Here is a 23,542-nt window from a genome sequence, read left to right as displayed (position 1 = left end):
ATGATTTAAGCTACATTATTCTCCCGAATTGTTTCAAATTTCGTATTTTAAGTTCGCAAAAGGTATTGCAAGCTATGACAGGAAATTGTCTATGTAGGTCCACGTCTTCGTATAGCTCACATATAACGGTACCTCCCGATATTTGGCATTTTAATGCTAGTAGCGACTTTATTCACCGGAATTGTTTTAAATTTCATATTTCAAGTTCGGAATCGGGACCACAGCTTATGATAAAAAATTACTTATTATTACTTATTATTATTTTCAAGTTCCTTCCAAATGTTGGAGGGCTTTTTTACTTGTTACATCTTTTTATGGAAGTCCAGTAGATGGTCTTATGTTTGAAAAACTTTTAAAAATATTGCTCATAAAGAAGATCTCCATGTAAGTCTTCTATTGGTAGAAGACTTTTCCAAGTTAAACTTTTGAACTTAGTCCCTTTTGACGTTACTACCGCAAAAAAAACCTGATTCCATGTTTTAAGTGAATCTTTTGTTTCATCTTTTTCGAGCTTCTTCATTTTTAATTCTTTCGCTTTTTTTGCCCCTCTCTTCATGTAGCTTTTCGTTCCATTGCTCCATTGTTACGGTTTTCAACTTCATCATCATCTTCTTCTTCGGCATTGGGTTTTTTTTGTGGTATTTCTTCTTCTTGATTTTGCCATTTATGGTCTATGGTCTACAAGAGCTCTCCGACTCTGACTGACTCTCTTCTTGAGGCTGTTTCGCTATTGTCTGCTTTGCATTGTTGGCTTTTTCTGGGTCTGTCGCTGTTCCTACGTTTGTTGTTAACACTCATTCAGTCTGTGTTGTTGGTGTACTTGTATGGTCGAGATTTTGACATCAGCTGGCTCTGGTGTCTGGCAAATCTAAAAATTCAGTGTTTTCTTAGGGCTTAGATCGGAAAAAATAAAAATTCTTTTTGAGTTTTAAGCCGAGTTTATATGGAAATTTAATAAAAAATATTGAAGAAAATTGTTTCAATTTTCAAAAAAAAAAAAAAAAAAAAAAAAAAAAAACAACAAGTGATGAAAGTGGAAAGAATTTAAGAAAAATGAGAGACGAATTGATGGCTGCTTCATAGCCAAGTGTTCAAAAGAGCCAACAAGTGTGGCAAGAAGCCAATGGACCGATCTTCCATACGTTCTAGTTTTGTGAGAAGAAAAATCTAAATAAATTAAAAAGAAATATTAAAAATTAACTAACATTTTTATTATAAAAAAAAATATATATCAAAAAAATTTTAATTTTTTATTTATTTTCAATAATAATATATAAAAAAATAATTAATTAAATTTTAAAAAATAATCTAATATTTTTAATAATACAATTAAAGAAATATTAAAAATAATCCAATATTTTTATCCATAAAATTACGATTAAATATTCATTATTGAAAAATCATCCTGGAAAATGAAGCTCATCTCAATGGAGACCTGAGACAACTAATTAAACACTTTTCTATGTGTGCGTGTGTGTGTGTGTGTGTGGACCCGGTTTCCCTTTCTGTAATCGTTATTGTGCAATTGGGTTTTTGCAAAATATAATTATTTCCCAATAAATATTTTATTTACTGCTGCTAAATAATTTATAATTTTTAATGCATCCCTTGAGGGATATCAAATGCAGATTTTTTTTCAAATAAAAAAAAACAACAACCAACCATATTTGTGTGTATGTATGTCTGTGCTGCGCCTGTGTTTGTGTGCAATAAAATTGTTTTGTTTCATAATTTATTATAAATATTACGCTATGCAACAATAACAGCAGCAAAACAACAACAACCGTAAATTATAATAGTGCAGTCAACCAACCCTCCTCCCCCCACAATCTCATGCCTGGAATTTCTCAACTGTCAAGGTATGTGGTTTTAATTGGTATTATGAAAAATTTACAACAAAAAAAAAAAAAACACAAAAATGCAACTACCATAATTGTAATAGGTTAAGTTTAGGAAAAAAGGCTATATACGGTCGATGCGACCATGGAATATCCAACACCTATTAATATGGAGTGCAACGAAAACCGATTTTTGGCCTCAGGGCCAGTGGAAAATTTTCTTGGGTTGGGAAAATGTTGTGAAGAATTTAAAATCGAAATACTCAAAATTCTTCTCTCGTAGGGTTGAGATTTAAACACCATAAATTTGATGGTGTTACAAACTTCCACCTCTTTGAAAACTTTCCATACTCTCCAAGTAGGGTATAAACAGTAGTGGCCATACTTGGTTTATATATTTATTAATTTTTTTATTTAATAACTGTGGGAAGTAAACAAACAAATAAATATTTTAATTGCTTTTTGTATTTTTACGGACATGCATTGACAAACGGAAATAAAACTTGCAAAACATGAAATGAGACAAGAATGAATTTTTATGCAATCAATAATGTTATTTATTGTCGTTCAAATAGTTGGATTTGAAAAAAAAAAACGCTGAGAAATATTTCTTCAGGTTCACTGGGATATTGGTATTTTCATTATAACCCTCCACCATTTTGAAGAAACTTAAAAAAAAATCAGAAAAATCCATAGAAAAATTAAACTCCTTATATGGGGGCTATACGAAGACGTGGCCCCTCGTAAGTAATTTTTTGTCATAGGCTGTAGTACCGTTTACGAACATCAAATACAAATTTTGAAACAATTTCGGTGTATAAGACGTGGACCTACATAGGCAATTTTCAGTCATAGGCTATAGAACCCATTACAAACTTCAAATACGAAATTTTAAACAATTGGAGTAAAAATGTTGCTGAAATCATTAAAATACCGAATATCGGGAGGTACCGTGGAGGCCATACGAAAACGTGGACCGACATGGCACATTTACGAACTTAACCTGTCTACTGGCAAAATACACATGTGTGCAAAATTTTAGCCTTCTATTTTAGTTCGTTCAAAATATAGCGTGATTGCAACAGACAGACAGATATCGCTAAGTCGTCTTAGAAATTTACGCTGATCCAGAATATAAACGTATATTTTGTTGGGTCTATCATTAATATTTCGAGGAGTTATAAACGGAATGACAAAGCTAATATACCCTCCATAGAATGGTGGAGGGTATAAAAAAAGTATCAGTCGGTTTTGCCGACAGATGTATACCCCCAACCAATGTTAGATTATTTAAATATGTTTTGACTTCTGTTATGATCATTCAAATTGGAGTAGGTTCCGAAGAAATGGGCCAATATTGTCATTTTGTATCGGACATAAATAAATATGATATAAATATTGCTACGTGCCATGTTGGGCCTCTCACTTTATATGAGACATGTGTGAAATGTGAAGAGAGTTGAATGCTTATTTCACTAACTTTGAGCGTTTTTATACCCTCAGTCATATGGCTACAGAGGGTATGTATCATTTGATAGTGCTAAGTGGGGTGTGAAAATGCACAATATCGGTCCAATCAATCTAGAACACCCCCCCAAAGGGTAAAAATTTGGAATAATTACAACCCTTATAAAATGTGATGTAAGAGTCCGATAGTCTTCAAATTTCACACATCCCAATATTCATATTAACCGAAGGTCTGATGTCAAGTTGGAATATATCGGCCCACTCCTTCTGGTACCTCCCCCACAAATATTCGACATTTTCAAAACCAAAAAAAAATATTTTCTGCACAGAAAGAGAAACGATAATCTGATTTTGCTCCAACTTTGCAAATCCTAATATTTGCATCAGTGCTAGATCTGGTGGGAAAATGGATACTCCTTCTGGTACCTCCCCCAGAAAGGGTCAAAAATTTAAATAATTACAACTCTCATAAAATGTGATGTAAGAGTCCGATTGTCTTGAAATTCCACACATCTCACTATTTATATTAACCCAAGGTCTAGTGTTAAGATGGAATTTATCGGTCCACTCCTTCTGGTACCTCCCTCACAAAAGGTCAAAATTATGAATATCCATTAAGCTCATAAAACGCTAAATTAACATCGGATTCCATTTAGACTTGGCACATCTGAATATTTCTATCGACACAGGATCTGTTGAAAAAGCGGTAGAGATCGGATCATTCCTTCTGGTACCTCCCCCACAAAGGGTCAAAGTTTTGAATAACCAAAACGTTCATAAAATCCGAAATAAGCATCAGGTTCGCTTTATATTCCACACTTCCCATTATTTCCACTTATAAAAGGTCCGTTGTGAAGATTTTGAATATCCATGTAGCTCATAAAATGCGAAATTGACATCTGATTCCATTCAAGACTTGGTATATCCCAATATTTCCATCAACACAACACAGTCCAACCTAGCACGTCGCAATATTTATATCATATTTAGAACAGTGTTTGGCTTGCTTGTTTCGGATACCATAGTATTTTGTTGTTGCAAAATCGTCAGGCAAAATCCCATTATTGTTGTTTTTATAAAAATATTTCATATTTATTTAGGTCCGACACGAAATGGTCAATATTGGCCCATTTCTTCGGCACCTACTGCATAAGGGTTAAAACATTTGAATAATCACAGTAGAAGTCAAAATATTTTTAAATAATCGAACATTGGCTGAGGGTATACATCTGTCGGCAAAAAACGACCGATACTTTGTTTTTTTTTTTTTTTTTTTTTTTTTTTTTGTTTGAAAATTATGATCTTTTATAAAGGAGGAGGTACCACAAGGAGTGGGCCGATATTGCCTAACTTCGAACTCGATCTAAGTTTGATAATAATATTACTATGTACCAAGTTTTTACCAAATCGGATACTCCCTTCTAGAGTTATTGTGCGCGCCAGCCAGCAGACAGGCGGACAGACAGGCGCACGGACGGACATCGCTAGATCGACTCCAAATGTTCTAAGACAAATTTGGTCCAAAGATACATAGGGTTATTTCTATGAGACAAGTTTTGGCCGTATTAAATGCCATATGGCTAAGGGTATAATTAGCCTTGGAGAACTGAATTTGTCTTCTATAGCTGAGGGCTGAGACTTTCATCTATCGAAAAACAGCGATGGGGGTTGTATTATTTTTTTACGAAAAAAGGAGGACTAATATTTTTTTCTTTTTCTCCGAAAGGAAGACCTTCACTTTCGGAATGCTTGATATTGAAATTGATATGAAATTAGACTAGAAAACGTCAAAAGACTGTGTGAAGCTTATTTTTATAAATGAAGATTAAAGATATCGTTGCGGAATGCTAATTTAGCGTCTATAAAAATTAACTCCCAAAGACCTGAGAATATAGGCCCAAAAATAGCCTTTGAAGACTAAGAATTCTCTCAATGAAAAATTCCAAACTAGGATTAAGAGGTTTTCTTAACTATTGACTTTTTTCTGTAGAAAAATTACTATTGGAAAGCCTGAACGCTTTTCATTTCAAAAATAAGACCACCGATTTGCTGGGTTTGTTTCCATAGTAAATATAAGTTATTCGTAGTCGAATATGACAACAGAAAATGAGTCTAAGAATGAGTGAGATTTTTCAATGTAAGAATCCAACCATCTGGGGAATAAGAAGACTTTGTAAATAAATGAAGAAGGATTTTTAAACAAGTAGTCCTCAGAAAACCGGGGATTTGCCAACTTCTGATATTGCTAGAGTACTGAGATTTTTCTATGGAAAATTAATTATTTTTACTCCCTGCCCTTATAATTTTTTCTTCTCCCTTTTCGATTGTTTTTCTAGTTTTCCACTTTGTGCAACCCCCTTTTTTAAATAAGAAAAAATCGTTTGTCCTACAGTATGTTATTGTTTTTACACTATAATGAAAAAATCCACAGACAGGTAATAACAAAAACAACAACAACAGCCACAACAAACATTGCCAATGGAAAAACTATGCCCTTAGTTTTTGTTGGAAAATTTGCGATTATTTCCACATGCTGCTAAACAACAAACAACAAACAAACAGAAAAGACCTGGTGGAAAATCAAACCATAGAAGAAGAAGAAGATACAGAAGAGTAAAACTGCAAAATGAGAAAAGAAAAACTTGAATGATTTTGCATTGGTAGTTGCTGTGTCAGTCGGTTGGTAAGTCAGCCAGCCATCCATTCGTATGTGTACCCAGTAGGTACCACCACAAAACAAATAATAATCTCTCGTACCCTTTAGATCTTTTATAGATTGCCTGCCAGTCAGTCGTTCAGACATTCGTTCGTTCAGACATTATCCATTTGTTGTTGTGTTTTTTTTTTTGTGTGAGCTTTTTCATTTCGTTTTTACCTTCTTGTCTATCAGCCATTGAAGCAAACAGTCACCTCGTCAGCTAGAGTACTCTATCATTCTTTTGCTTGGTATTGTTGCTGTTTTATTTTTTTCATTTTGCATTCATTGAAGTTTCAGTTTTGGCTTTAAGTCTCTGTTGGCCTCGTGCTTTAACTTTTTTGGAGAGGGTCTGAGTATGCATGCCAACCAAATCCACTTGTACCCAGCCAAGGCTCCACTGCCACCGCCACCACCATTGGCATCGAACCTACTCTTTTTTGTTTACTGCCACACACGTAACACCAACTGCTGTCAGATTTGAGTAGGCCGATGGCATAGAAAAAAGTACTTCAACTGCTTGCAGCTACGGCATGAAATCTTTTGGTTGGTAGTAAATAAATAAAATATTTTGTTTCTTCTTTATTGGAAAATTGCAATTTAGGGGAGGAGATTGGAAGGAAGGGAGTGAATGTGTGAAGGGGGAGAAAATTGCCTTCCATTTTCTAAGTGGGGAAAAAAGAAAATGACCAGGAAGGAATATGTGATGGATTACAAATGGAAATTCTAATACTCAACCTGTGATTTTTGGTTTGGAAGAAAATGGGCTCCCTGAAAATTATTTTTGGTTTATTTTTTATTGAAAATTATTAAAATTGAAATTCTCAAAATAAAAAAAAAAATAAATAAAATAAGGGCCAAATGACAATAAATGCTGTACAAAATTAGTTTTTAAATATAAACTTCCTCAACGAAAATAAACTTGAAGGTAGTCCGTATTTTTTAGCAACGAAGGCACAAGCCATTGTTTCTTAAGTGAGTTTCAAATCGATCATTTGTAAAATTATTTCAAACAAGTCATTGTCATTTCATTTTCATAAAATAAGACTTATATTCAATTTTGTTTAATTTTACTGAAAATGTTCATATTTCTTACTTATATTTCTATTTTTTTTCTTTTTCCAGGTATGTAATGCTCCTTTAATTCATAATGGTTGGTAAGAGTATTTTAATATTAAACATATAAACTACTCCAAAAAGAATACAATTTCTTGACTTTAAATAAGGTCAATTTCAAGGGTTGAAACTTGACATAAAGTTCTTTTATCTGATTCTGCAAGAGTCCAAGATCCTTTTTCGCAATTAAAAAAAAAACTCAGTTCTGTAGAAGAAAATCAGTTGTTAGTTATCTGAGGCATTTTTTCTATAAATGAATATCCCTTTTCAGGTCACATACAGAATTCGACCTTACTGAGGAATTCAGAGAGGCAATTTTCTATAGAATAAAAAAAATCGAGGTCACACACATAATTTGGCCTTACTGTGAAAATCGGTGAGAAAAATTGTTCTTGAAAAAAATCGAGGTCATCAAGGCATTTTTCCTATAGTAATTCCTTTTCAAAGAAAAAATCTAGGCCTGGTTTTAGATCCTCTGGCAAAAATCGAGTACGGGGATGTTTTTTCTATGGAAAACACTTGAGGCATATTTTTTCAATAGAAGAAATCGGAACCTGATCCATTTTTATAATAGAAAAAAATCGAGGGTTCAGGCAACTTTTTCGATAAAAAAATCAAGGACAGAGTAATTTTTTTTCTATGAAAAAAAGTTGAGGATATTGGCATTGTTTTCTATAGAAAAAAAAATAAGGGTTGATACATATTTTTCTATAGAACAAAAATGGCCCCTAAATCGATTCTTCATATAGTAATTTTTTGAGATTTTTCCAATAGAAATACCAGACCACAGCTTAACAAGTCATAGATTTTTTTCTAAAGAAAAAAGTTGCCTCAGTTAACGAACCAAGATCGAATCGTTCTTTAGAAACTGAAGTCTGAATCTCATAGCTCACGGCAGTATTTAGGAAAAAATAATCCTATAAAAAACTAGTTCATAGTTTACGCAGACCCTTAGTTTTTCCAGAGAATATATTTATAACTGTGTCTCTTAGTTCTCCTCGAATTTTTCTATGGAGAAAAATTGCCTCAGGTGAACTGGGGCCTCGAATTTTTCTATAGAAAAATTTATCCCGAGGTGAACTGGGTCCTCGAATTTTCGGCTGTGCCGAACTTTGAATACCATCCACTATATGGAACGAATTTTGAAATTTTCACAAAAAAAAAAACGTTAATAATTCTGTTAAAATCTTAAAACTACGGAATGTTGCCGTTGTATTAGAGTCTATACAACTACATTTATCATAAGACATTACAATATTAAAAAAATCGGTGAATAATGTTGCTATAGCTATAGCATCCATTACGAACTTCGAATATCAAATTTGAAACAATTCCGGTGAATAATGTCGCTAAAATTATCAAAATACCGAATATAAGGAGGTATCATTATTTGGGGGCTATACGAAGACTTCGACCTGCACAGACAATTTTCTGTCTTTCAAATACCAAATTTGGAGGGATTCCGGTGGATATAATAATATTACGAATATAAGGAGGTACCGTTATAATGGGGCAATATCAAAACGTGGACATGCACAGACAATTTTCGCTAAATCGACATATAAATCAAAAATATATATAATTTGTGTCTAAAATGTATATTTCGAGGTGCTACAAACGGAATGACAAACTTAATATATCCTCCATACTATGGCAAAGGGTATAAAAATCGAGTCCTGTGATATTTTTCAATATTTTGAGATATTTTCCCAAATAAATCAAAGCTCAATTTTCTGAGGATTTGTTCTATCAAAAATTCTATTATCAGTTTTTTTGGAACATATTTTACATGGGAAAATTAAAAAACAATTTTCTGTGGGCTTAGGGACGAATTGGAGTCGCGAGAAAAATACCTATCTGCCCTTTTCAGTAATAATACCTGTAGAAAAAAATGCTCCAGCCAGGCACTAAAGCCCCGATTTATTTTGCCTTAGGGAACAAGTAAGGTGTTTTTCAATCTTAGGCCCCGATTTCCAACCAAATCAGATATTTGAAATATCAGGTACTCAATGGGTAGTATAACACCTCGCAAAAAATTTTAATAAAGGTTGACATTTTTATATAGTCTTTATATAGTCCTGTTTTTTAGTACTTTGATACTCTCTGTCCCAGTTTTTTAACCCAACCTGCTGGAATGTCATATTTCAAGTTCATACATAATCCCCATATAACTGAACTGACAAAATTTTTTTCTGCTGCAGCTAGGCATTGATGCCTCGATTTTGTTATACTAAAAAAATTGCTTCAGTGACCATCTGAGGTATTTTTAAGACTTCAGCACTGATTCTCAACCAAATCAGATATTATTTAAAATGTCAGGTTCTCAGTGGGTGGTTTAACATCTCGCGAACATTTTGATGAAGGTTGACTTTTTTATAGTCCTTTTTTTTTTGTATTTTGAAGCTCTTTGTTCCAATGTTCAAACCAAATCTGCTGGAATTTCATATTTCAGGTTCTCAGCGAGTAGTTAAACTCTATGTTTTCTGCATGATCCCCACATAACTGAACTGAACTGAGGACTCTATTTTTTTCCGTTTTTTATATAGAAAAAAATGTTTCAGCCCGGCCCAATGAGGTCCCGTGATTTTTTACATGGGAAAAATTGCCTCAGTGACCAAAATAGGCATTTTTAAGGCTTCATCCCTGATTTCCAACCAAATCAGATATGTGAAATTTCAGGTTCGCAGTGAATAGTTTAACAATTTTTTAAAATTTTGAAGAAGGTTGACTATTTTTTCTATAGAAAAAATGCTGCACTGAGGTCGTGATTTTTTTATGTGGGAAAAATTTTCGCAGTTTTCAACTGAGGTCAAATTTATTCTATTGAAATATTATCTGTTTTTTATAAATCCTGATTGTTTCTTGAAAAACAAAATGCTTTAGCCTGCCACTGAGATTGCGATTTTTTATGGGGAAAACTGCCTCAGTGACCAACTGAGGTCAAATTCATCATATTCATATAATTTCAGATTTTTTCTTAAAAAAAATCCAATTCTTCGATACTTTTAAACAGCTGTCTTTGAAGAATAAGTAGGTTTTTTATTTTCTTTATTTTGGATTTTATTTGCTAATTTTCTGTTTTTGGTTTTGTTTAATTTTATTTAATTCTGTTTTATATCTTGTTTTATTTTATCTTTATTTCTTTATTTTTATTGTAGCGGATTACCACATGTACTAGTTCGTTTAAACTCTGTTAGACATTTTCTTCCACGCCGTATTGTGTTACGCTTTTCCAGTTTGTTTTTCTGTTTTTTATTTTCTGTTTTACTTTTTGATTTTATTTTTTAATGCGTGGCACTGTGGTTAGAAAAGGAGCGTAAAATTAGGAAATGTGGAAAATTAGAGAAAAATGTGAATAATCCGTAATAGGGACTCCTATACAAATAGGGACTACGGAGAGAACTTCTGTTGGTAGTAAACCACTCCAATGATTTTTTATAAACGGAAGGCCTTTCTAAGGTCCACTTTGAAGAAGATTTTTTACAAACGACTTGATTTTTTGAGTTTTTTTTATCAATACATCTTTGATAGACATTCATAGATAGATATATAAAAACTTGAAAAAAGGTCTTCAATCCATAGAAGATCATTGAAAGGGTCCATTCTTAAGATATAAGGTTTATATGGATTATTTATTTTTAGATGCCCTTAGCAGGTTTCTGTGACAGAATACCTTTTGAATTAGTTTAAATAGACAGAAGTTTTTCGAAAAAATCTATGGCGTCACCTATCACTTATTTACAGACTTTGAATGTATAATTTTGAATTTTGAAAAATAACATGGTTTTTTGAAATCCCGTTCCCTTTCCTTGAAAATATAACCGAATAAATTGTCCATTATCCCAATTAGGAACTTGCCCGTTTACATAGCTGTAACCACTATTTACATTTCCGTTCAATATAATTTCCAATTCCTGCGTTTTTTGGAAACTTTTGAGTGCACCCACGTAGATAAATCATAACTCAACGATTTTGAGTTGAAAAAAACCAAACACTTGTTGTGTTGTGCTGTGTTTCTTTTCACAAAGCAAAAAAAAATGGAAATAACAAAAACCGTCTACAAGTCTCGTAACTTGGCTTATTGTTGTGTTCATTGGCTAGGTGATTTTTTTTTCTCCAACGTTACTTTACGTTTCTGTTTTTTAAGGTGGCTGGCTATGAGAAAATTGTTCGTTCAGTGTGTGTACGTTTTGCTGCTGCCGCTGCTGCGTTTTATTATTACTATTTCTTTTTATTTTTTTCAATTTTAAGTTTCCTTTTTTTCATTGCCGTCTCAGGTTCAGTTGAGTTTCTAACATTAAATGCAATACAACAAAATCGCGGCGTGTTAAAAGTTTTCTCATTTTACCACTCAAACAAACAACGGCTATTATGACGAGCTATTTTGTTTTTCTTGTTTCTTCAACGGCGTTTATTTACAAAACAAGTGTTTGTTGTGCGACAATCTAAGGAAGATATTATTTAAATAAAAAAATTAAAAAAAAAAAACAATGACAAAATATATGAATTCTGTATGGAAATAATAATGTGAACTCAAAAAATTAAATAAAAATTAAAAAAAAAATTATAAAAGTGACTACTTAAATTACTCTGTACCCATAACGAAGTGTGGCTGCAAAAAGTAAAAATATAAATTTTGTTTTTTTTTTTACCTAGAACAAGCATTTATTCCATTTTTTCCAATTTCTGGCTCCTTTAAGGGAACAGCAAATTTTGATTTTTAAAAAAGAACAAATCCTACGACAATGGATTACAAATAATAACTTTGGAACTTGTAGTGAAATTTTTAAACTTTAAATCAGGTTTAGCTATACCAAGTAGAAATGTTACAACATTAATATATTTTTTTATACCCTCCACCATACATAGCATGGAGGTTCGTCAAGGTATATTAAGCAGCCCCCATATAACGGTACCCCCCCCCTCTTATTAGGTATTTTGATGATTTTTGTCACATTTTTCAATAAATTTGTCTGAAAATCCACACAAGAAGTTCCCTGTAAGTACTTTATCCCCTAGAAGATAATTGCCTATATAGGTGCACGATATCTTATATCCCCAACATAACGGCATCCCCCATATTCGGTATTTTGATGATTTTAGCCACATTTTCAACGGAATAGTTTGAAATTCTACACAAGGAGTTCTTTACCCCCAGACATAGATTTGTCTATACGATGGCCCACAATATCGTATATCCCCCTAATATATCGGCACCTTCCGATATTCGGTATTTTTTAGATTTTAACAGAATTTTTAATGGATTTTAGTTTTTTGAAAATTTCCTAATTCGTATTAAAACTTCGGCCCAGCCGAACTTACTGCTTTTTAAATTGTTAATTTAAAATTCTTTTTAATAATCAAACAAATCGTGTATAAAATCAATAATTAATTTTTTTTATAAAAGTTGGTTCTAGCTCCCTAAAAAGCTCTAAATTTTCAACGGAGACCTTATATAGAAAGTATTATGTAATATAATTAGATATAATTATAAAATAATTTATATGTCGATGGTATAGCCCCTCGCAGGCGTGAAGAGTCGGCCCTAATTTATAATTTAGTCAGATGACATTTCATGCTCTCAGCAAGTAGTTTAACTCCTCGCGAAAATATTTAATGTAGATAAATTTTTCGTTATAGGCCCCAAATTGAATCCAACTTCAACCAAAACATAGGTAATTTAAATTTTTCAAAAAAAAAAAAAAATCAACTTAAAAAGTATCAATAGGTTCTGCCGACAGTCTAATACCCTTTAATACCGCTTCTTTGAGCGTTTTATTTTTCAAAACTTTGAACCCTATGTGGGACAGGTAGCAAAAGAAATGGTCCGATATCTACCATCTTTATAACAGATCATGTGTTGATAGAAATACTGGCATGTGCCAAGTCTGAATGGAATCGGATATTAATATCGCATTTTATGAGCTTCATGGGTATTCAAAATAATGGTGACCCATTTTGGGGAAGATACCAGAAGGAGTGGACCGATATATTCCATACACCAGACCTTGGTTTAATAAAAATATTATGATGTGTGAAATTTATAAGAGTTATAATAATTCAAAATGTTGATTCTTTGTGGGGGACGTACTTGATGGAGTGGAACGATATTATCCATTTTCGCACCTGACCTAGCACTGAATATTTGCAAAGGTGGATCAAAATTCAATTATCCCTTCACTTTCTGTGCAGTATTATTAATTATTTCTTTGAAAATGTTGAAAATGGGGTGGGGGGTCTATTATGTACCAGAAGTTTGATAATAATTATGTACGATGTTTAGATCAACGAAACCTAGGGTTTAAACCCGTTATTTCGATTAGACATGTTTTGTACAGCTCTAATCAGATAACTTGGGTTCTAAATGGGTTGTTTAAGTCCTCACGAAAAATTGCTAATATAAGTACGCTTTTTCGTATATTCAAACCAAATTTCCTAAAAATATCTAAAAATTTACCACTACAAAATATGGGTGATGTAAGTCCAAATTCTGGCATAGCCTCCTTTTAAAAGTATACCCTGATATCATTATTTTACATTTTAGCCATATTTTATATTGTAACTTCGGCAAATTTTGGTCATTTTATTTCTTAGTAGGAAGAAAGAATCCTTGCAAAAAACATCAATATAGGCCCACATTTTGGTATAACCCCCATATAAAAGGGTAAAAAACCTCTTTGCAGAAAAATTTCAATGTAGGTTATTATTTCGCTGTAGCGCCCACATAAAGGTACCCCCTGACTATTTGACGTATTGACCTATTTCGAGGGTCTTGACCACATTTTCCGATCGATTTGGCTAAAAACGTTTATTTAGGCTACTATGGGGTAAAGAGACATTTCACAAAAAAATATTTTGTTATCCCAGGTTCACATTCCCAACCAATATTGTCTGGGGGATAAATCGAAACTTTCTCTGTCAAAAATGTGTCAACATATTTCCACTTTTTCCAATTCAGGACTTTCAGTGAAATTCCCAGTTTTTGGCGATTCTGAATTTTTCAGCCATAATTTCCTGTGGAATTTCCCATAATTCTCGAACTTAAAGGTAGTAAAAATTCTCGTCCCGTTAACTGGGTGCAGATTTTTTTATAGTCTCCACAAGAGGATTTGGAACAATTCAGGGATGGATTTCTGTCACTTTTAACACTCAAATGGGCATTTTAGTTCAGAAGCTCAGAAGGTAGAAAGATTGGCTTTTTAACTCATATTTTCCTTTAAGAGATTTTCCTAAGAAAACTTCGGTATAGTATTAAAATTCTTCTTTATTTTTTGTCGGTTTGAGGTTAAGGCTTGCAAATGACAATTTTGAGGTCCCTCTAACAAAATTCTAAATGTGTTTGGAATCCATATTTTAAAAGTTTAAACTCATACCTTTCTTCAGGGTATGTCTATAGTGGTACTGCCAGTAAAAGAGTAAAAATTGCGGGTCTTTTAGGTTAAATCCCCCTGAAAATAATATTACCCACGCCCTTATTGGTTTCTCTAGTGTATATTGCTTTCGTTTCCTTTTCTTTCTGCTTCATAATTAAGTAGATGTTTATTTAAAAAAAAAAAAAAAAAAACAAGTCTATAAAAATCAAAATATATAAGGCAGCTATTTAAAGGCAATTACTCAACGTAGTTTATTTGACAGTTGCTGTAATTCAAATTGAAATAAATGCTTGTTCTACGTAAAGAAACAAAACACCAAAACGAAAAAAAAAACAATAATTAAAACTTGGTTTTATATTTTATTTAACGAAACAAAAATTCATAAAAAATGATTTTTGCTAATAAAACCAATTTCTAAACAGGTTGCAGCAAACATCGACAACAACAAAAACAAAACACATACTTAGTTAACTTTCTGTTACTCGTACGCTTCAAACGAACCTGAGCGGGGCTATCGATTGTTGAAATTGCAAATGGTTTCATTTTTATTTGTCTCTGCAAGCCAATCAAGTCGGCTCCAAGTCGGTGCGAGGTAGCCAAGTTAGTGAAGCAAAAAAATCAATGCATTCAAATAGTGGATTTTGAAATAAAATTTCTTTATTTTATTTAACTGTATTGCAAAAAAATACAAAGATTTTTAAACTTTTTCCCAATAAAATAAGAAAGAAATTGAATAAGTATATATTCAAACAGAATATTATTTAACACTTTTTTGTGAATTTCGAGATTTGTGCGCGAAAGCTCGATAACCAATAAAATCCAAACCAAATGATAAAGGTCAAATAACGTTTCATTTGAAAAAAAAAAAAAAAAAAAATACACAAATCGTTTCTGGTTCGATAGAGGATTAATCATCATCGAAAACAACGACAACAACAACAACAACATTATCATCATTGTTATGGAGAAACTTAACTGAAAATTGATTGTATTGGAAGTGATCTAAATTATTTGAAAAAAAAAAAAAAAAAAATAAAACAAAAAAAATCGAACAAAAAGTCAAAAGCCGTTACGCATGCGAAATTCTTGGCGCTGAACAAAACAGCTTTTTTCCATTTGAAAAAAAAATACAAAATGGAATAATAAAATGCAACAACATACAAGGAAGCTGTAAATCTGTTTTCGAAACTCAGAAACTTGTAATGGAAATAATAGAAAACAACAACTAAAACAAAAAAAAAATAACAAACAAAACACTCTAATGGAAAAATCCATAAACATGTCAACAAATTAATTAATGAGACACGAGCTAAATATTAAAGTCGAAAATTATTTAATTTATTTTCTAAGACGAGAAAAAAAACAACAAAAAAATTTAAAAAATCACGCCTCCGGTGACAAGCTGAAATACAAAATACAGAATTTTAATTTTTAAAAAATTGAAAAAAGAAAACAATTGAAAGAAAATGATTTAAAGTCAATATAAGATAATTTATTTGCCAATAACAAAAAAAAAAAAAAAAACAATAAAAAATCTAAGAAATCAATATTAGTTAATTTATTTTCTAATTACAAAGAAAAACTAAAAAATAAAAAATAGAAAAAAATTCTTAAGACAAAATGACAATTTTTTATTAATAAATATAAAAATGAATTTTAATATTTAATAAATTAAAAAAAAAACGCTATAAATTCAAAGAAATTTTACTGCAAATTACAAATTGTAAAGAAAATGGAAAATTGACAACACCACAAAATTACAAAAATAAAAATAATAAAAACCCGCCTTGAAATCAAGTGAAAGTTAATTGATTCACTCACACAACCAACAAACAATAGCTCGAAATCCTTTCTCCCCCTTCCAACGTTGCAAAAAAAAATTCAATTAACCCAAACTTTGAGTGCAACTAGTTTTCGTTATTGACAAAAAGACCAACAAACCTCCCTGCGCGAGCCATCAATTGTTGCAGTGCAACAGCACTTTGGTGACATTTCAATAATTTTTTTTTTTGTTTCCATCTTCGACAACAACCATCAGCTCTGGAAATATGATGCTATTATCAGCTTTAAAATTGGGTATGTTTGCTACTAAAATAATAAAAAAAAAAATAAAAATAAAAAATACCATAAACCGGTATTTAAAGTCACACTATTTTTGCTTGGACTTTCAATACTGGAGTGCACACTATTTCTTTAACACTCATCATTAATATTCATTGATGGGAAGGTATTAATAATACAGACTACAGGCGACATGGACGACTTTTAAGAGTCCTTACAATATGAAATATTAATGTAAATTAGAAATAAAAAAAAGTAAAAAAGCAGCTAAGTTCGTCCGGTCCGAACTTTAAATACCCTCCACCATTTGGAAGGAACTTGAAAATTATCAAAAAAAAAAAAAACCGGAAACTGTCACTTAAATGAAAACTGTTATATGGAGACTAAACGAAGACGTGGACCTGGTTACGAAATTTTTTGTCATAGGCTGTAGTACCCATTACGAACTGCAAATGCCAAATTTGAAACAATTCCGGTGAATAATGTTGCACAAATCATAAAAATACCGAATATCGAGATATACCGTTATATAGAGTTATAGGAAGACGTGGACCTGCATACGATTTTTTTCCATAGGTTGTAGTAACCAATAAGATCTCCAAATATGAAATTTGAAACGATTCCCGTAAATAGCGTTGCTGGAATCATTATAATACCGAATATCGGAAGCTACCGTTATATATGGGCTATACGAAGACGTGTCCTGCATACAAAAATGTTTGTCATATGCTATAGTACCCATTACGAAATACAAATACGAAATCTGAAATAATTTCTATAAATAATGTCGCTGAAATCATGAAAATATGGTATATCGGAAGATACCGATATATGGGGGCTATACGAAAACGTGGACCTGCATACAAAAATTTTTGTCATAGGCTGTAGTAACCATTACGAACTTAAAATATTAAATTCGAAAGGATTCCGGTAAATACTGTCGCTAAAATCATGAAAATACCGAAAATCGGGAGGTGCCGTTAAATGGGGGCTATACGAAAACGTGGACCGACATAGCCCAATTACGAACTTATTTTAGCCTTCTATCTCAATTCTATCGAGAGATAGCGTGATTACAACAGACAGACGGACATCGCTAGATCGTCTTAACATTTTACGATGAGGAGTTAGAAAAGAATGACAAAGGGTATAACAATAGTGAAGAAAGGTCAAAAGTCGAGCGGGGCAATGATTTTTGAAGTAGATTTTGGTGGCCATTGTGCGCTGGAAATGAAGCGAGGAACCTTATTTTGTAACCATTCTTGGGTGGCGCGGGCTGAGTGCCATGCCATGGAATGTCCAAGATCTGCGGCCAAAATGTTTGCGTGCCCAAGGCTTTAATACACCCTCCAGAATAATTTCGCGATAATATTCGGCATTTATTCTGATGCCACTGTCGATTAATACGAGCGGAGAGCGAAAATCGGCTGTTACAGCGGCCCCCACCATCACCATGGCCGGCGCTTGAGTTCTGGTGGCTAATCGAAAGTGCACATTTTCAGCTGACCTCTTTGGCAAGTAAACACGATCATTTTGTTTGTTTACAAACTGCTGGACAACGAATGTTTTCTCATCGGAAAGCGAGAAAACCAAATTCGTCAGTTCACCACTTTCGGCCAAGCGAAGCCACTCTTTAGCTCTTTTGAGTCTATTTTCTTTCTGTTGTGGTCTAAGTTCTTGCACTTTTTGGAATTTCAATGGCTTTACCCAGAGCTCATTTTTCAATATTTGCCGAATGGAATATTGCGATACGTTCAGCTCACGAGACACTGTGACGAGGGTTTCGATCAAATCGCTTCTTTTCTTTTTGAACCATTTCTGCTGATGTTGCTGTTTTCTTCCGTTCACTTCATTGACGTCGGGCTACGCTACCAGTATCACGGTAACGAGTGATGGTACGAAACAAAAAGATTTATTCACATTAAAATGCTGGAGTGCTCTAACGAGACAAATATAAAGAAATCCCATTATCACGCTTGAGTTCCATCACGAATAACTCTTTTCTGGAAAATTCTCACTAAAATGCTTTTGTACGCTTGTAGACAATATAATGAGCTGTCACTGGAATAATTTTAACAGCTGTCGGACGAGTGGCTACGAAATGACAGCAGTCTGAAGTTGGTTGCAGTACTTTCATCTCACCCTGTATTTTTTAAAATACATGGATTCCAAGACTACCCGAAAGATCCGAAGACCCAAAATAAATAACTAATAAAAAAATGTGCCCCAAATTGGGAATATATCGGAAAATTTGTTCTTTTCGCGTGGTGAGCAATATTATGTTTCCCCAGGTACTACATGTCACTCACTTTCCAACTTTAGTGAACATGATGCTTCGATACCTGCTAGGGTCATAGTTTTTGTCTTCGGGAAAGACCTATCAGTTTATTGAATTTTGCCGTGTAAAGACATGTTTTTTTTTTTCTTATTGTTTTAGTTGGTTGGGCTAAGAGAAATTGTATGGGAGTTACACCGAAAGATACATTGAAGATTTTTGAGAATAATATATACAAGAGCCTCTACATACCAAATTGCAGCAATTTTGGCGAAAAAATGTAGCAGATTTGATGGGATAAGATTCCCAAAAAAACTTTTTTTTCAAAAATAAATTGACTATTTTTTATAAAAAATAAAATTATTATTATCTTTATAAAATATATATAAATTTAAATTATTTTCATAAAAATATTTAAATTAAGAAGTCTGGACTGTTGTGCTCTGTGAGACTTTGACTTTGCTTCTTCCAGGATTTTAAAGTTTTTATATGAACAGGTGTCGGTCCTTTTCTAATGGAGCAGTAAATATATAAATTAATTTCATATATTTTTTCTTTTATTGTTAAAAATTGAGTAGGGATTTGGGATTTTTTTCTCCAGCATTTGCTACTTGTAAATATTTAAAATGCTTGAAGCGATCATTGACTCAATTGAATGTCATTGCAAAAAAAACAAAAGACTTAAGACACAAGCGTACATCCCACTAGACTCTGGTATTGCTGTTGCTGGTGTGTGTGTGTGAATCATTCAAGCAGAACGCACTAAACACGACATCTTGACAACAACAGCAACACCGGTACTAAAAAAATATTTATGTTTTTTGTCATCATCAACAACTTCCTGTTTAGGAAGTCTCTCAATTATTAAAGGTGAAAATACTACTTGCGTTTATTTCCCCATTTATTTCAATAGCCCGAAGAATAAAAAAAATATATTTTTAAATTAAAAAGAGACATAAAAAGAGGTAGAGAGAGAGAGTAATAATAGCCAATTGATGAATACCAAATATTATTATGTTTTCAATAAAAAATTTGCAAAAATAACAAAATTTGTTGTTTACTACCCACATGACTTAGGCTTCTTGGCCTTATAACCAATACACCTGAGACCACAAATGGAATTAGCTCTTCATTGTCATTAGTCTTGGAGTTTTTATTTGGCCAACACGCCATGTGTACTACTGTTGCCAACACCACCCAAACATTATCATAAAATTTTAATATTTATATGCATGTAATTATTTACTGCTACTAGCTAGCCAGGCAGCCAACCTAGCCTTTGTTATTTTTTTGTGTTTGCTGTCTATGTACGTACATATATATTATTTTTGTTTACGGCAACCTTGACTTCTTGTGTGCGATAACAATAATTATTTTAATAACATGCAGGGAAACACACATATATACTTACTTTATGGCACATAAATATTTAGCACATTGTAAAAAAAAAGAATATTTAAAAAGAATGAAAAAAAAATAGAAAAAGTTAAATAAGATTGAATTTATGTGTTAGGAATGAACTTTAAAAACAAAAATGGTTTGAAATAAGTGATTATGAGCATTTATAAGTATGCTGTCCCATTTGGAAATTTAGAGAAAAGGACAAATTAAAAAATATCAGTCGGTTTTGCCGACATATGTATACCCTCAGCCAATGTTCGATTACTTAAATATATTCTGACTTCTGTTATGATTATTTAAATTGTTGACCTTCTATGGAGTAGGTTCCGAAGGAATTGTCCATTTCGTATCGGACCTAAATAAATATGATGTATATATTATGACATGTCAGTTTTGGACTATATTGGTTACTTCCTTCACTTTATATGAGATTATGAGATATGAGGTGATAACTTTTACAAAATGTTAAGATGTGTGTGAGGTACCAGATACCTCACACCAACCAATATAGTCCGAAGTTTTCTATTTTCACACTTCATCTAATATCGATAAAAATATTGGTATGGCGAAAACTACAAGAAAATCGAACATTTATATCCAATTATATGCGATGCCATAAATTGCATATTCATCCCAGGTTTCAGGTTGAGAGAAATATTTAGATATGTCAAGTTGTAAAGAATCGCTGACCTGTTTTGCAAGTTATGGTAGATAAAAGTATTGAAAATTGTGACCCTTTGTGGATGAGGTAACAGAAGGGGTTGGCAGATATCTATCATATTCACAACAGATCTTTTGTTATCAAAAATGTATATATGTATGAAATATGACGAGAACCGGATGCTTATTTCGGTTTTTAGAATCGGTTGGTTATTCAAAACCGATTATATATTATAATCCGATCGCTACCATCTTTATAACAGATCATGTGTTAATGGAAATATTAAGAGTACCAAGTCTGAATGGAATTGGATGTAAATTTCGCGTTTTATGAGCTTCATGGATATTCGAAATTTTGACCCTTTGTGCGGAGGTACCAGAGAAAATGGACTGATTATCCCATCTTCGGATTTTATAATAGTTTTTGGTTATTCAAAACCTTGGCCCTTTGTTGGGGAGGCACCAGAAGGAATGGTCCGATCTCTATCATCTTTATAACAGATCCCGTGTTTATGGAAATATTGAGATGTATCAAATCTGAATGGAATCGGATGTTAATTTCGCGGTTGGATACTCAAAAATTTGAGGAGATACCAGAGATCCTTTGTGAGGAGTTACCATCTTCACAGCAGATTTAGTGTTAGTAGAAATAATTTGATGTGTGAAATATGGAGATAAGCGGATGGTTATATCGGATTTTATAAAAGTTCTGGTTATTCAAAACGTTGACCCTTTGCTGAGGAGGTACCAGAAAGAATGGTCCGATCTCTATCATCTTTATAACAGATCCTGTGTTGATGAAAATATTGATATGTGCCAATTCTGAACGGAATTGAATGTAAATTTCGAGATTTATGGCTTCATTGTTATTCAAAATTACATTCCATCTTCACAGCAGATTTTGTCTTAGTAGAAGTAATGGGGAGTGTAAAATATGAAGAGAACTTGAGGCTTATTTCGGATTTTATAATCGTTTTGGTTATTCTAAACTTTGACCCTTTGTGGGGGAGGTACTAGAAGGAATGATCCGATCTCTACCACCTTTATACCAGATCTTGTGTTGATTGAAATGTTGAGATGTGCCAAGTCTGAAGGTAATCGGACTTTAATTTCCATTTTCGCACCTGACCTAGCACTGATGCAAAGATTAGGATTTGCAAATTTGGATCAAAATCAGATTATCCTATCTTTTTCTGTGTAGTATATATAATTTTTTTTTTTAATTTCGATCTTTTGTTGGGGGGGGAGGGTGTACCAGAGGGAGTGGACCAATATTTGCCATTTCCGAACTCGATTTAAATTTGAAAATAATATTAGGATGTACCAAGTTTGGAACAAATCGGATATTCCCTTCGAGAGTTAAGGTGGGCAGCCAGACAGACAGACAGGCGGACGGACAGGCGGACATCGCTTTATCGACTCCAAACGTCTTGAAACGGATTTGGTCCAAAGAGATTTAGTGTCTAAAACCGTTATTTCGATGAGGCACGTTTGGGCTGTATCAAATGATATAAATCCTAGTCATATGGCTGAGGGTATAAAAAGTTGGAAAAAGTTGAATAAGGTGGAATTTTTGTGTTAGGAATGATTTTTGAAAAAAAGAAACAAATAATTTGAGATAACTTATATGGGCCTTTATAAGTATGGCTCCCAATTTGGAAATTTAGAGGCATAAAATCAATTTATTCTGCTAAATCGATCCTCAATTTGTAATTCTTGGGGGAAGGTTTCAAATTAGCTCAGTTTTATATAGTTTTGTGATATTTTTTTATTTTATAAAATATCTTCAAACCCTGAATAGGTTCCCACAAATTGTATTTACTCCACATAAAGGAAGCTATTGTTCGACAATCTCATTTAAAAATAGATTGAAGAAAATTAGTGAAACATTTTTGCAAAGCAATTTTGTGCTGCAATTTTACTTTTTCCACCACATGCTCACAAGTATCTCCACAACCAACTTGCATTACTGCTGTTATCGTTAGCTGTTATTTTATACAAAAATAGCACCAATAAAAAATTTTTTTGTTGCCATCATGTGCCATGTGACGCGACAGCCAATAGACAGACACCGAACCACATGCTTCGACCATAAATGGTTGTAAATGAAAAAGAGAGTTGTTTTAGAAAGTAAATTTTCTACGGTGTTGCAACAGCAGCACCGCCACGATGCAAGTTGCATTTGGAATTTGGTGTAGGCAATAGAGAAGGAAAAAAATAAGAAATTGCAATACGAGGGTAAATGTAACAATTTAGGGATTTTTTTTTTTGATGGGAAGATAAAAATATATGAAGAAATTTTGGAAAATATTTCCACTTCCTATCAAAAAGTAAATAAATATATACTTGTTATTATTATTTTTATTATTAATATTTTTATTATTGTTATTGTTATTATTATTATTATTATTATTATTATTATTATTATTATTAGTATTATTATTAGTATTATTATTATTATTATTATTATTATTATTATTATTATTATTATTATTATTATTATTATTATTATTATTATTATTATTATTATTATTATTATTATTATTATTATTATTATTATTATTATTATTATTATTATTATTATTATTATTATTATTATTATTATTATTATTATTATTATTATTATTATTATTATTATTATTATTATTATTATATT

At 32.3% G+C, this 23,542-nt stretch overlaps 1 protein-coding gene across 3 annotated transcripts in view; it reads left to right on the top strand.

Moving 5' to 3' along the window:
* LOC101894472 (tyrosine-protein kinase Btk29A) overlaps window positions 1–23,542 on the top strand; it is a 347,714-nt gene that overhangs the window by 298,051 nt on the left and 26,121 nt on the right. The window contains exon 1 of one of the 3 annotated variants that reach the window (XM_059124743.1): window positions 16,273–16,565. The exons of the other annotated variants lie outside the window; for them this stretch is intronic. Within the exon in view, the coding sequence (XP_058980726.1) occupies window positions 16,538–16,565 (28 nt within the window). The 5' untranslated portion in view covers window positions 16,273–16,537. Of the gene's footprint in view, window positions 1–16,272; window positions 16,566–23,542 lie in introns of those variants that run through there. 3 annotated transcript variants of the gene reach the window in all.

This window comes from Musca domestica, unplaced genomic scaffold (genome assembly GCF_030504385.1).
Source record: "Musca domestica strain aabys unplaced genomic scaffold, Musca_domestica.polishedcontigs.V.1.1 3, whole genome shotgun sequence".
Classification (NCBI taxonomy): Eukaryota; Metazoa; Arthropoda; class Insecta; order Diptera; family Muscidae; genus Musca; species Musca domestica.
Note: the sequence above shows the minus strand (reverse complement) of the source record. Positions and strands in the feature narration are given on the sequence as shown.